General features: G+C 36.1%; 1 protein-coding gene across 1 annotated transcript; it reads left to right on the top strand.

Moving 5' to 3' along the window:
- Positions 1 to 10,321: 10,321 nt before the first annotated feature.
- On the top strand, positions 10,322 to 13,117 carry LOC122075403. The gene is made up of 2 exons (XM_042640417.1): positions 10,322 to 11,036; positions 13,076 to 13,117. The coding sequence occupies exons 1-2, from the start codon at positions 10,673 to 10,675 to the stop codon at positions 13,108 to 13,110; spliced, it is 399 nt and encodes a 132-aa protein (XP_042496351.1). The 5' UTR covers positions 10,322 to 10,672; the 3' UTR covers positions 13,111 to 13,117.
- The last annotated feature ends 596 nt before the right edge of the window (positions 13,118 to 13,713 follow it).

Here is a 13,713-nt window from a genome sequence, read left to right as displayed (position 1 = left end):
TATTTGGGTCGGGGGTAAATAAGATGGATTTGTTTTCAAGTTTCCTGTAATTGTAATTTTCTTTTTTGAATAAATGTTCTGTCCGACAGCATAGCCTGTGCATAAGAGGCTCGGCCACTGAGAGCACATGTGCACGCATCAATTAAAACGCATGGTGATCAGTTTGCACCCCTTTGTATGCACTTACCGTAGATGCTATTTATTTTAAGATTATACATATACCCTCCTAGACTCTACATGAGCGAGAGCATAACACACTGTATACGTTGACAGATGATCTTACGTAGGAGATGTAAACAAATCGAATACGGATTGAATGTGATTGTATCTTCTCCTCATTCTCTAGACTTGTCTAAACTTCAAAACCCTCAAAATCATTAATTGATTAATTTTTTATTATAGTTGATTATATATTTGGATAATAATTATTTTTTGAATAATTCGAATTTGGATTCAGATATTGTTTGACCGAATACAAATAACCCTAAACAAATACAAATGCAAATCAAATTCAGATTTTCCACCATCCATTTACATACCTAAATTCTTATAGCCCTTCTCCACCTTTGATTTTGTATTTTATCATGAGCTTGTTGGCTGGTATACAATTTCAAGTGCTCGGATTTTCGTCTTAAACCCTATCTTAATTATTCTTAAACTGTTCTTATTGAGATGAAAATACATTTTAGAAGAAATGAAGTTTAATGGCTTTCCCTAATTTTTATCGAAGCCTCTTCAAGACACTATGAGAAAGTTCACCAGTGGCGTTTGCCCTTATTACATTCCCTTCATGTTTCATTTATTACTAATAAACTTACTCAAGCTAACACTCTCAGAGGTGTTAGTTTTAAAATATAAAAAGACATAAAGACCCTTTTTTACATGTGTTACCTATGGCAACCAACATAAAATTTTCCACTCCTTATATTAAAATTCGCAAATTCCTTGAACTGAAAAAACTTACCTTGTCCAGCCAAGGTAAGTTTCTGAGAATTCTGGTGGCATGAGGTGTTTCAAGAATCGGAAATCTCCACACTGCAAGTAAGCCGCTACAGATATCAGCACCAATACATCCTTAGCTGTCTGGATGCTGCAACAAGGTATGTACCATCACCAGCCCTAATATTGAACCAAATTAAACCAATATAATTGGCTGAAACTTGGATCGAATCACCCTTCTATTGTCCGAATAATAAACCCATAATATTAAAACAAACTGATGGCTAGATTAAAAAAAAAAAAAAAAAGGATCTGAACTCAGAAAACTGCAGAAAATAGGGTTTCGAGGGTTCAAACTCTGGCCCATATTCTCTCTTGTAGTCTAACAAAAACCTCAAGAGATGGGTTCAAACAGACTGCAGTTGGGCTTGAAACTTGGCTGAAAATATCCCCTAAAACAGGGGATCTGCAAGTGAGTTGCAGTCTCAGAACAGATGGCCTTCAACAGAACAGAGTAGTCCAACAATATAAGTCATAATAAAGATGATAAACCCCACAAACATGGATCGGACAGGGTCTTTCTTGCTAATGAATCAGCAACAAGATTCGATTCCCTAGGAATACAAACAAAAGTACATTCCACAAACTGAGAAGCTAGATGGTGAATATCTTCAAAGATGACTTGGACTAAAGATGGGATCATCGGGTTTAGAATAAGTAAATGATCGATTAAGGCCTTACAATCAGACTCGACCATCACATGATCTAGGTTGAGGGAGATGCATTCCAAAAGACCAAGGCAGATCTGTAGGGCCTCACATTCAAAAGTTGAGCCGAAAAAAAAAGGGTCGGAAATGGCACTAGGGGGTTCCCTAATCCCTACACTATCCCTAATCACAACACCAAGGCCTTCCTCATTTGAAATCGACTTCAGTGTGGCATCAACATTAAGCTTGAAGGAAGGAAGAATTGGAGGGCACCAGCCAGTAGGACTCATGGATTGAAGCACCTAAAGATGAGGATTTTGAGCCGCCAGAAACTCTTTGCAGATCAACTCGGCATTGCTAATAACCTCATTTGGTGACAAGGATTTTTGGCCAAGGATAAACTCATTACGGGCTAACCAAATGTTCCAGGTAATAAAACTCATGTAGGTGATCACCTTCCTAGCTTTCTTTTTCCCCAGTTGATTAAGATGCTTCCAACTGCTAATCCACTGTTACAATGACCAATCTGCATGAGAGGGAAGCTTAATGGAGAGAGATGAGCTGAACCATACCGCCTTTGCAAATTGACAATTTAAGGATAATATGAGACGGGGATCCCAGAGCTGCTCCACATTGTTGACAATGCTGCTCAAAGCTCATACCTCTAACAACAAAGCTTTCACCAATAGCTAAATCAGAAGTGCAAGCCCGCCGTAGGAAGGATTTAATCTTCATGAGAGATTGGGAGTTCCAAATCCTACGCCAAACTTCAAAAGGGCTGGAATCCCAACTACTCACTCATGAGGATGAAAGCTTCTCCTTCTGAACTCTAGTTTGGATAGAACAAAGCATATGGTAGGAAGATTTGACTAAGAAGGTCCCATTTTTTGCCTCTCCCCAACTAATCTGATCCTCATCTGGAAAAAGAGTAACGGGAATAAGCCCAATAGCTTTTGCATCCCGCCAATGAAACCAAGTATCAAGTATATCATTCTTCCAACTTCGGTTCTCCGGAAAGATCAAGTCTGAGACTAAATGAATCGGGCAACCAGGAAGAGATGCATGCTGGATTTTAAAGTTTGGAAAGGAGGGGATCCAATTATCCTTCCAAATGTCAATTTTGTTGCCAAATCCCAACTTCCATATCAATCATTTCCCTAGGACTTTCCTCCCCTCGATCATACTACACCACGCCCAAGAGGGGGAGTTCCCCAATCTCACATCCAAGAAGCTGGAATGAGGGAAGTATATGGCTTTCATAAATTGCGCCCAAAGAGAAAGGGGGTCCAAGAAAAGCTTCCAAGCCACCTTAGACAACAGCGATTTATTATGAGTGGTTCATTGATATTATTATCATACATTAATATTTGATTTACCTTTTTTTTTATTCATAAAGGAAAAAGAATTCATGAAGTTGAGAAACATGACTTGGTCTCTATTTGAAGAACTTAAGGAAACTGTAGGTGAAGATCATGCCACAGGGGAATTTTCGTAGTCAAGCAGAGATTCTTTGCATCAAACAAAAGATAATGGAACAACTTCTGAAAAACCTAGACCATACATCCATCCTATAGACCGCATGGAGATTGGCGAGACCGATGGTAGTGAAGGTTTAAACACCCAAGTCACAATGTCCTCATCGCATTCTGGAGACGGAATTGGAGCTGGTGCACCACAAAATATACCTTGAGAGAGAAAGCGAGTGAAGGTAGCATTGGGTGACCAAATATCTGCTGTTATTGCCTTTATAGATCGTTTGGCGATTGTGGTCCAAGAGAGGCATTTCTCTTGTAAAGCATTATTGGATGTTGTACAAAAAGTAGATGGATTTAGCGAAGACACACTTGACATTGTCTTTGATTTCTTCGTAGTAAATGAACCTCAAACAAAAGCATTTTTAATTAGGAGTGTGGAGCAACGGATGAGGTGGATCTCGAGGTTTCTCGATCAAGGCCATTGATGCAGTAAGATAAAAACAATCTAATTTGTATTCTGATCATTGGACCATTCTTGTTGTATTCTAATTCTTTATATTAGTTGCCATAGATATTATACTTGGAGATTCTATGCCATTTAATTTTAAATCATTGGCCCTGGAAATTCAATTGTCATTTAGTTTGTTTAGGATGTGTAATTACTTGAATGGGGTAAAGAAACTTCTTATACCCTAAATATCCTACTTGAAGATTCCATATCCATCTGTATTTTTTTTTTTTTCCTTTGGTCTTTTAAAATTCAAATGCAATTTAGTTTATGGAGGATATTTGAAAATTCAAATGCAATTTAGTTTATGGAGGATATGTAATTATCAGATAGATGTCTGGGAAATTGTGATGATATGTAATTGCCAGATAGATGTTTGAGTAATTTTGATGATTTCTTTTTGTTTCTATAAATGAAACACTGAACTATGTTCTTGCTTTGGGTAATGTATGTTGTCATTGAAGGTGGATGGTATAAATGCCCAAGAAGAGTTGAGGAATCCGAGTAGCAATCAGATTGGCGTAGGTGTTCTAGGAGGAACATCTTCCAATGAGTTTGGGGTGGTTGGTGGATTGCACATATTTTCTCTTTTATCTAACAAATCGAAGGAGAACATTGTATGTCAAAGATTAAAACTCATCCTTCCACTGAGTTGAAAATATATGGGTTACAAAGATTCTTCTCTTCATTGTTTTGTGGAATATGATCATACCATCAAACTCTTACATGAGAGTTGTATTGACCATTTTACATATACTAAAATTATGATTTTGATGCCTCCAATGTGGAATTCTTGTCTCATAGAAAATCCAATAGTTATCTACACTTCTTAGTTTCCATAACAAACTAATAGATGTCTATAAACTATCTCCATATATTAGTACATATATGTTAGTGGCACAAGGAACCCTTTTAATTTTATTTAAGGTTTGTTAATTAGGTTGATTACACATCATGCATCATTTTTTTACATTAAATTCCGTAAGCAAAGCAAGGGGTTACAAGACCTGAATCTGTTTCAGGGATTTTTTTCATCATGAGTAGCTAGAGTTCCATAGTAGTCTTGGGCTGGGATTGAGGAAGGGCTTGGTTCTTCTATGAAGGTCTTGGTTGTTTTGTTGTTGTAATTCTGTGTAGTTTCTATACTAATGTGTAATTTTTTTCTCCTCAATAAATTTCTTCATGAGTCATGTCCGCTGGAAACTTGCTCAACTATCTATTCCCCTGTTTGTGGAAGCTTATCAAATCTTCTCTTGATTATTCAGAGCTTTCAAGTTCTTTCTCTTTATCTGATTAGTGTGGCCGAGCCGATACAAATTTACTAATCTGTGAAGTAAAGATGCTACTCTTAGTCAATGCCTCAAATCATCAAGAGATGCAATTTGAGAAAGAATGGTTTTATATGAATAGTAATTGGATCGGAGATCAGTTGCATATAGCACTATAAGAAGGGTACAATACTTGAAAGAACCGAGTAGAATTTAGAATTTAGAATTTAGAATTTAGAATTTAGAACTGAGAAACGAAGTAAGAATGGCTGAAACTTAAAAAAAAAAAGATGAAAACTTTTAAGGCTATGAGGACTGAGAAGAGGTCAGTGGACATAGTGTGGGTTAATTACCGAAGAATAAAGGGGTGGTTATAATTTAGCAAGTTTGGTTGGATTATAAGGTTTTTAAAATTTTACATCTATTTTACATCCAACCAAACAACTCTGATAAATTAACTTTACTTCATTTCTGTTGCAACCAAACAACTCAAAAGGGAAACAAATTTCCCTTGCAACCAAACATCGCCTAAATTTTATATATGGATTTATTCAATATTTTAAATTGGGCTGGGCTTGGATTTGGGCTGTTTTATTTGACTTAATTGTTACATGGGCTGGACTTGGACTTGGGCCGTTTTATGTGACGGTTATATAGGCTTGAGTTTATAAGAAAGTAAATGAATGGAGGTGTCCATTTATATATCCATTCTCTAATCGCTATGGACATGTCTCTGCACGAAGACATGATCGTACAAATGTGTATGTCTATATGCACAGATACGGGATCTTTTTTCAAGATTCAATCTAGACCATTGAACTCCATAGGCACACCTTTTCAAAGTATCCCTTTGAAAAGGTATCTCACTTCTATAAATACTAAGTGGTAAACCATTCTCTATCCTACCAAAAAAAAAAAAAAAAAAACCATTCTCTATATACCAATCTACTGGAATCTCTCTCTCTCTCTAACACACATTGTCGCTTGAAAATCATCTGCAGCCATTACATCGGTGTAGTGAGCATCGGGTGGCTGGGAGCCCCTCGAGAGGTGTGCCCTGATGCTCTCAGATACCAAATGCTCACTATAGACATTTGAACCCCACATTGCCTCTATGCAACAATATTTCTTTCTTACCATTACATACCGATTTTCATTGATTTGTTGTTGTCTCCATTTTTTAAAATCGAGCACAACCTAAGGCTTTCTAACACACCAATGAGGTGCAGCTGATTGGTATCGTAGATAGGTAAATAAATTATTAAAAATCTATCAACTTGCTAGAGAACCCTTTTCCTAAATATTTATCATGTGTGTATGTATATGCATATGTGTACATAAGTAAATAAATTATATTTTTTTTGGTGAAAAAATATTTATTTAGAAGAAGTGGAAAGACGCAAAGATGCCAAACATTGATCTTGGATCCAAGGATCAGAATTGGACCAAACTGTCGTGCCCATCATAGATAGAGCCCTCCTTGCTAGAGAGCCAGCTAAACTGTTAAGCTCCCTAGGAATGAAAGAAAAAATACAAGATTCATCGGAGAATTTCAAATGCAAAATATCCTCTAAAATGGGCTTGATAGATACAAGATGTATAATTCAGCTTATCCATCATAAAATGGACCTTATATCCCAAATCTTAAGTGTGTTTCCTTCCTTTTGGCTTTGCCTTATCCATATTCATACCTAATTTCAAAAATTTCCACTCTTCATTAAATCTAGAGATACTTTAAATTGAAATGTTTCTAACATGAATTCCATGACAAAGTCATGGGACCAATTGGGATCCATAGAGAGAACCCTGTCCACCCTTGTAAGTATGGTTTGAGGAATCAGATCAGATCAGATTGGCATCGACCCTCTTCTATCCCAATTCTTGGCTGATACCATATTGTTGGATCAGAATAAATGAAGGGTAGTAAGGAAAAAAATGATTCGTTTTTAATGAAAATTAAGGGTATTTCTGTCCAATCAAAATAATACAGGATGATCCAGATCGAAATCTGGTTGGGATCGGCCCAGCCCTGCCCGATCCCAAGAATGATTTCCGCACCATGCTCATGAGAAACAATAAAGCGAGAAGTCAGATAGGCCCAATGGGGGAGTCCAACTGTTTTCAACCCCTTGGGTCACCCGCAAGGTCCCATGGATCTTATGGGATTTGGGCTTTCCTAGTCCATGTTTGTCGCAAGGTCTTACGTAGGCCCAAGGGTTTCTTGGTTCAATTGTAAGATCTTACATCATTTGGAATGAGAGGGAAGGCCAAACTCGAGAAACTAATGAGAAAAGACGTATAAGAAGAAAAAAGAAAGAGAATCCATCTCAGGTCTCCGCCTTGAATGCCCATGTTTGCTGGCTTAAATCAACTATTACAGACCCTTGTGAATAGAAACACATCCAGGTGTTCTTGCTCTCTTGTAGTTTGTAGCGTGTCTTGCCTCTTTTTATTTTTAATAGAGGTATGGTTGTGAAATAACATAAGAAGCCAGATTTATTTGGATGATTGTGACCAGAGCAAGAAAATAAGTTAATAGGATGTCAACACGTAGTAGCTAGTGGTGTTAAATCGCGTTGTGTCTTTTTTTTTTGTTAATCTAATCGCGATACGTATAAAACTAAGGGAATATTACTTGATTACCCAATTATGGGTCTTTCTTTACAAAATTACCCATCAAAAGTTTCAGTTAACAAAAATACTCAAAATTATGTTTTCCTTCACAAAATTACCCCCTTAAAGTTTAAGTTAACAAAAATACCTAAAATTGAGTTTGGATTTACAAAACTACCCACTCAAAGTTTCAGTAATAAAAAAATATATGATTATATGTGGAAGATGAAGACTCACTATTTTGGGTAGTTTTGCAAACCCAAACCTGATTTTGGGTAGTTTTGTAAACCCAAACACAATTTTGAGTATTTTTGTTAACCAAATTTTTTTTGGGTAATTTTGTAAAGGAAAACCCAAAAGTAGATAATCATGTAATCTTCCCTAAAACTAACCACCTAGCAAGATGTCAACATGTAGCAGTTAATCACTCAATAAAAAAGGAACTAGAAGTGTCCATAAGAAGCCAATAACCATAGATATTGAGATCCGAGGTAGATCCAACCCCTCTTCCATGGCAAAGTCATAATAGGACACTACTCCATCTAGGTAAGAGGGCAAAACGTCTCCCCAGAGGATAGGAATATTCCATTGGAGACTCATGGGATATGATTGGATCCAAATATTCCCTGATCAAATATAGATTTCTCTAAACAAATATGATTCGAATTTTGGACTATCTATTTTCATTCATGAGTTGTGTAACCTAAACCTTCCTTCCCCAATAGATACAATTTGCTCTCAATCTAAGTTGTCTTAGCTTTATTCCTCATTCTCTAGAATTTATAGAAATTTCAAGAACCCACACCTGAGTTCCATAACTTTGAGTCCGCTATCCCGATCATGATTTTTCTACCCTCAGAGATAAAGAAAAGGTCATTCCCTTTTGAACCGGTTGTGGTCGAGGAGGGATTTGAACCCTCGACACCGTGGTTTGTAACCACGTTGTCACGACCTTCCCAACATAGGCCCACTGGCCTAACCCACCAAGCCCATGGACTTAGGCCATTGTGCTACGTAAGGTCCAAATTCTAGAGTTTTTTACAAATGTGTAGTAACTCTAGATATTTTATTATAGACATTTGTAGAAGATATTTATAGGAGATATTTTGGGAGAGATTTCTAGAGTTCTTCACTAAGGAGGTGGGAAGCTTCTAGTTTCCTCCTCAACCATTGGATGGAGGACATTTGTAAATATCTTAGCCATCCATTATAACTTGGGGTGGCTTATAAATAGGTATTGCCTCATTTGGCAAAGACACTCACCAAGGACCAACCAAGAGTATTCAACCAAGCAAGTGAGTTCTCAAGTCTTGTACTCAAGAGTTCTTTAGTGCAATACAAGTTCATTATTCTCAAACTCATTCTTGTGTTCACTTCTTCTCTTCCCAAGTCCCTTAAGGAAGGTGGTTAGGCTGACTTAGTGCTAGTGGGAGTGCTAAGTGCCGACGCGGTTGCTTAGAAAGGTCTAAGGCCGTGACAACGTGCTCTAATCCTCTAAGCTACAGGCCCTACCCCATCTCCACTAGATTTGTTCCCGAAAGTACCCTAAAAAAAAAAAACTTTCTCCTCAGCCATTTCATTTTGGGTAATCCTCAAAATCATTAATTAATTAATTAATTAATTAATTAATTAATTAATTAATTATCTATTCAGATTAAATAATTATTTTTTGAATTACTTGAATTTAAATAAAAAAAACATTTCTTTCTCCTCAACCATGTCATTTTGGGTAATCCTCAAAATCATTAATTAATTATTTTTTATCATAATTAATTATCTATTCAGATTAAATAATTATTTTTCAAATTACTTGAATTTAAATTAAAAAAAAAAAACCCTACTTTCTCCTCAGCCGTTTTATTTTGAGTAATCCTCAAAATCATTAATTTTAATTTTTTATTATAATTAATTATCTATTCAGATTAAATAACTATTTTTCGAATTACTTAAAAAGACCTTTCTTTCTCCTCAACCATTTCATTTTGGGTAATCCTCAAAATCATTAATTAATTAATTAATTAATTTTTTATTATAATTAATTATCTATTCAGATTAAATAATTATTTTTTGAATTACTTGAATTTAAATACTCTCTAACAGGATGTGAATTACCCTAAATAGATATCATGCAAATCAAACTTGGATCATGAGTCAATCTTGATTGGCATGGTGCAAGAAAGACCAGCCGGCAGCCAGTCTTTAGTACCCGATATGCAAGTTGGCTGTCAGCTTATTATGGTGATTGTGACTGAATCACGTTCCTCCTACCAATTAAATAGCTTGGGTTGGTAGACCCGTGGGTTACGAAGGTCTCAAAAGAGATTAGGTTTGGGGGACTGAGACTGTGACGGAATCACGTGTCCCTTTGCAATTAAATTTAGCTTGGGTGGTAGGTAGGCTAGGGGTGGCCGTTGCAAGATGATTGCTTTGTCAGTTGACACACGCGGCTGAGTTTACTTTGGTCCCGAGCCCATAATACAGCTGTTCATCATTTCATGGGTTTGTCACTATTGATAGATGGATCTCGTTTCGGTGCTGTGCCAAAGTCATACAAAACAACGGATAAATTGGGCTCATGTCCCTATGGCTTTGTTTGGTTTAAGGGGAATACAAATTTTTGATGTAAAGTGATTTTTTTTTTTCAGGGAAAATAAATTTTAAATGTTTAATTGCAAGAAAAATATATTTTATATGTAAAAATAATTTCACTTATATAATAAAAATTTCCTTTTTTTTTTTCTCACCAAAATAGGAAGAAAAAATAAAACCCTACTCTCATGATCTCTCTCTCTCTCTCCCCGTGGTCTTGACTCTCACCTCACTCATGGCAGACGATCTCTTTCTCTCGCCCTATTTGCAATTCTCATCTTAGATGATCTCTCTCTCTCTTCACTTAGAGCCACAAACAACAGATGTACTTTAAACAAGTTGAATTTTGAGGACGACAAAGGAGGAAATTGTCAGTCATCTAAGAAGACTCCATAAGGAACCAAATCAAGAACATAATCTCTCAGTTGCAACTCGCAACCTCTTTCAATTCTCTCACAACAATCTCTCCAAAGCTCTCTCACTTCTCAAATCCCTTCGTCTCCTAGCTATGTTCTTTGGATTTCTTTCTTTTAAATTTATTTTCTTTCGAATTAAGCTAAAAACCCAGCAAACATGAAGAAACGAAGAGAAACTACGAATCAGAGTGTCAAATTCGAGGGCTCCTGGAAGAAATTCAATGCATTACTTGATGTTGTAGAGCTCCGCCTCCATGAATTCTTGTCTGAAAAAAATCCATTTGGGCTTGAAACTAAGAAGCTACCTAGGTTAACAATTGTCAATGATCAAACACCAAGAAAGAAACGCTTCGCCTTGCGCGCAGAACCCAAGAAGAAGATCATCGATGCAGAGGTTTCGCAGAAGACCCAATTTGTCTTATCGGGATCTAATGTTGATTGGGCTGTTGTGGTGAAGGTGGAGATCAAGGAGAAGAAGAAGCCACAGAAACAAGAAATACAAGAGAATTCATCATCATCGGGTGAGGCTGTGAGATCGATACCAAAAATTCTTGATTTAAATTTGCCTCCACCACTATGTTGGAATGATGAAATTATGATTGATAGTTGTGATTAAATATTCTTCGAGTTTCGATATGAGATTATGCCATGGAAGTTGCAAGAACTGTTATTTTGCTCTGTTTATATCTGTACATTCTTTGCCTTCTCGAAGGATTATAGATCTATAGACGTTACAAAAATTCATTTTCTCTGAACATTTATTATAATTATGTTGGGAGATTTTTGTTGCTGTGAGATTGAGACCCAAATTTCTGGATTTGTATTCCATGATTGATAAATGTAATTAAACTCTTCATCTGAGTTTCAATTTGAGATTATGCCATGAAAGTTGCAAGAAATAGTAATTTCACTTCACTTTTGTTGCAATCAAACAACTCAAAAGGGGAAAAAAAATTCCTTCCCTTCCCATTCCCATTTCCCTTGCAAATAAACACAACCTATAGTCATATCCCAATTCCCATATGTATCTGACTTTTTTTTACATTATATATCTTTCATGTTCAACAATTCAACCTAATGTAGGAAAGAAAGTTATTGTGTTAGGGTATGGTTTGAATTAGCCACATATGAATTCTTATAGTTAATTGTGAATTCAATGTTGTTTGAGATTTAAAATGTAACCGCAAGCGTACGGATCAGTGTAGCTATGGGTCGAACACAGGGAGAGCAGCCACTTTATTTGTTTATTTCTTTTAATAATGCGAAAGTGAACCGATTAATGGTTGTGATCTAATTCTCATTACCGTCCTAAATATATGTATCTAAAATAACGTCCTAACCATTCGTCATCTAAGAATTTAAAGACGCAAGCCACGCAATTAAAATTAAATAAATAAATAACTGAAAATAAACAACCCACACAATTAAAAATAAAGGAAAAAAATACTAAAATAAAAATAAAGTAAAAAAATGGGAGAAAGCTAGAGAGACACAAATAGGTTTCTCTACTTAGCCCGATGAATGCATCATAATATGAGCTTCCCTACTTGACCAGAGAGTCACTCTTACAAGGGTTACTCTACTTGGCTTTAGGGAAAGGGAGACAATTAAAATAAAAATAATAAATTGATGGTTCTATGGCTAGGAGGGGCAAAGCCAACACATACACTAGCTATGAACCTTGGGGGAAAGGGATAACAATAATATAACGACTGAAATTAAAATCCTAAATTAAGAAAAAAATGTTAGTCAGAAGAGGGAATGAGAGGGGGGATAAAAGACTACTAAAGAAGCCTACTTACTTGAACTTCAACCCTTGAACTGAAAACTTAATCGATTTGAGATACCATCAGTGCTAAAAACCAGATCTGGAATAAACCAAATCTGAAATATCTAGTACTAGAGAAAACAAATCTTAAAAAAAAAAATTGCTCCACGGCTCGTGATCTTGTCACCTAGATCTAAGCCTAGAACTATAACTTAAAAAATTACAACTCAATTGCATAAATCATAAACATAAAAGGGCTGAATAAAAATAAAAGAGTGCTTGCATTAATTGAAATAAAAAAAAAAGCTATTACAAAAGTGATTAAAGAAAAGATAAAGAAGAACTAAAACTAAAGAGAGAGCAAGAGAAAGAGAGAGCAACTAAAAAAAAACTAGAAGAAGAATGAATTGTCTCTCCTCCTCTTACATGAGTTGTATTTATAGGGAATGGGGAGGTAGGGTAACAAATTTCTCTTTCCTAAAAGAGAGAAACCCACAATTGATAGTAAGATCTTTTGAGTCCAAAAGTGCTAAGATGGAGGACAGGAGGAGAGAGGAGAGAGAAGAGAGAAATAAACTTGGAGAAATTTCCTATAATTTTTTTGCTTATTTTCTTTCCTTTTTTTTCTAATTTATTTCTCTTCTTTTTCTCCCTCCAAGGGACGATTTTCTTCTTGCTTTGTGTGATTTGGACAATATTTTGGTGATGATGTGGAGGAGAGAGAAGATTTGGACAATCTTTCTTTCTCCCTTTTTTTTTCTTTCATTTTTTTTTTCTTCTCTTCTTGCGCAGGAACCCTTCCACGATTTTCCTTGCTTCTAATTTGATGTGGAAATCCCCTCCATGCCCTTAGTGCTTTAAGTGAGTGAAAAGCAGGAAATCTTCAACAAAATTCTCTAAAAAAAATAACCATGAGATTCGAACTTGAGACCTCTTGGTGAGCAAGGGAATTTTGTACACCATAGCTCACCAACTACACTAGGTAGTTGTTGTTACCAAAAACGAATCTTCAATCACTTAAGGATGTGGTCCATCGATCCTTGTTGGCATTTGGAGTATTCCTTGTACCTCTGGGACAATTGCAAACGGGCTAGTTCTGCATCTTGGTTCAGTTCTGATCCATTATTCTTTTTCTAGCCCAAAAAGAATAATCATTTGTACGGGTGACCAAACGAATGTGTACTTTTAATTGAACACGTCCATCTTGCTCAGAATTTTGTCCTCTTCGTAACCATGGAAAGAAATAGGACCTCTTTACGTGTAAAATTTAAGATATAGCTCCCGATAGTCCTTAAGGCCTTGAAAATATAAAACCTGCAAAAAGAGAGTAAACCCAAGGTAGCTCCATTCTAAATATGTAAAATGCATGTTTTACTACCCTAGATTTCACACATAAATGTGCTCATCAGAATTCCCCCACACTTAGACTT

This window comes from Macadamia integrifolia, chromosome 4 (genome assembly GCF_013358625.1).
Source record: "Macadamia integrifolia cultivar HAES 741 chromosome 4, SCU_Mint_v3, whole genome shotgun sequence".
Taxonomy (NCBI): domain Eukaryota; kingdom Viridiplantae; phylum Streptophyta; class Magnoliopsida; order Proteales; family Proteaceae; genus Macadamia; species Macadamia integrifolia.
The sequence above is the reverse complement of the archived record's forward strand: the minus strand, read 5'-3'. Positions and strand labels throughout refer to the sequence as shown.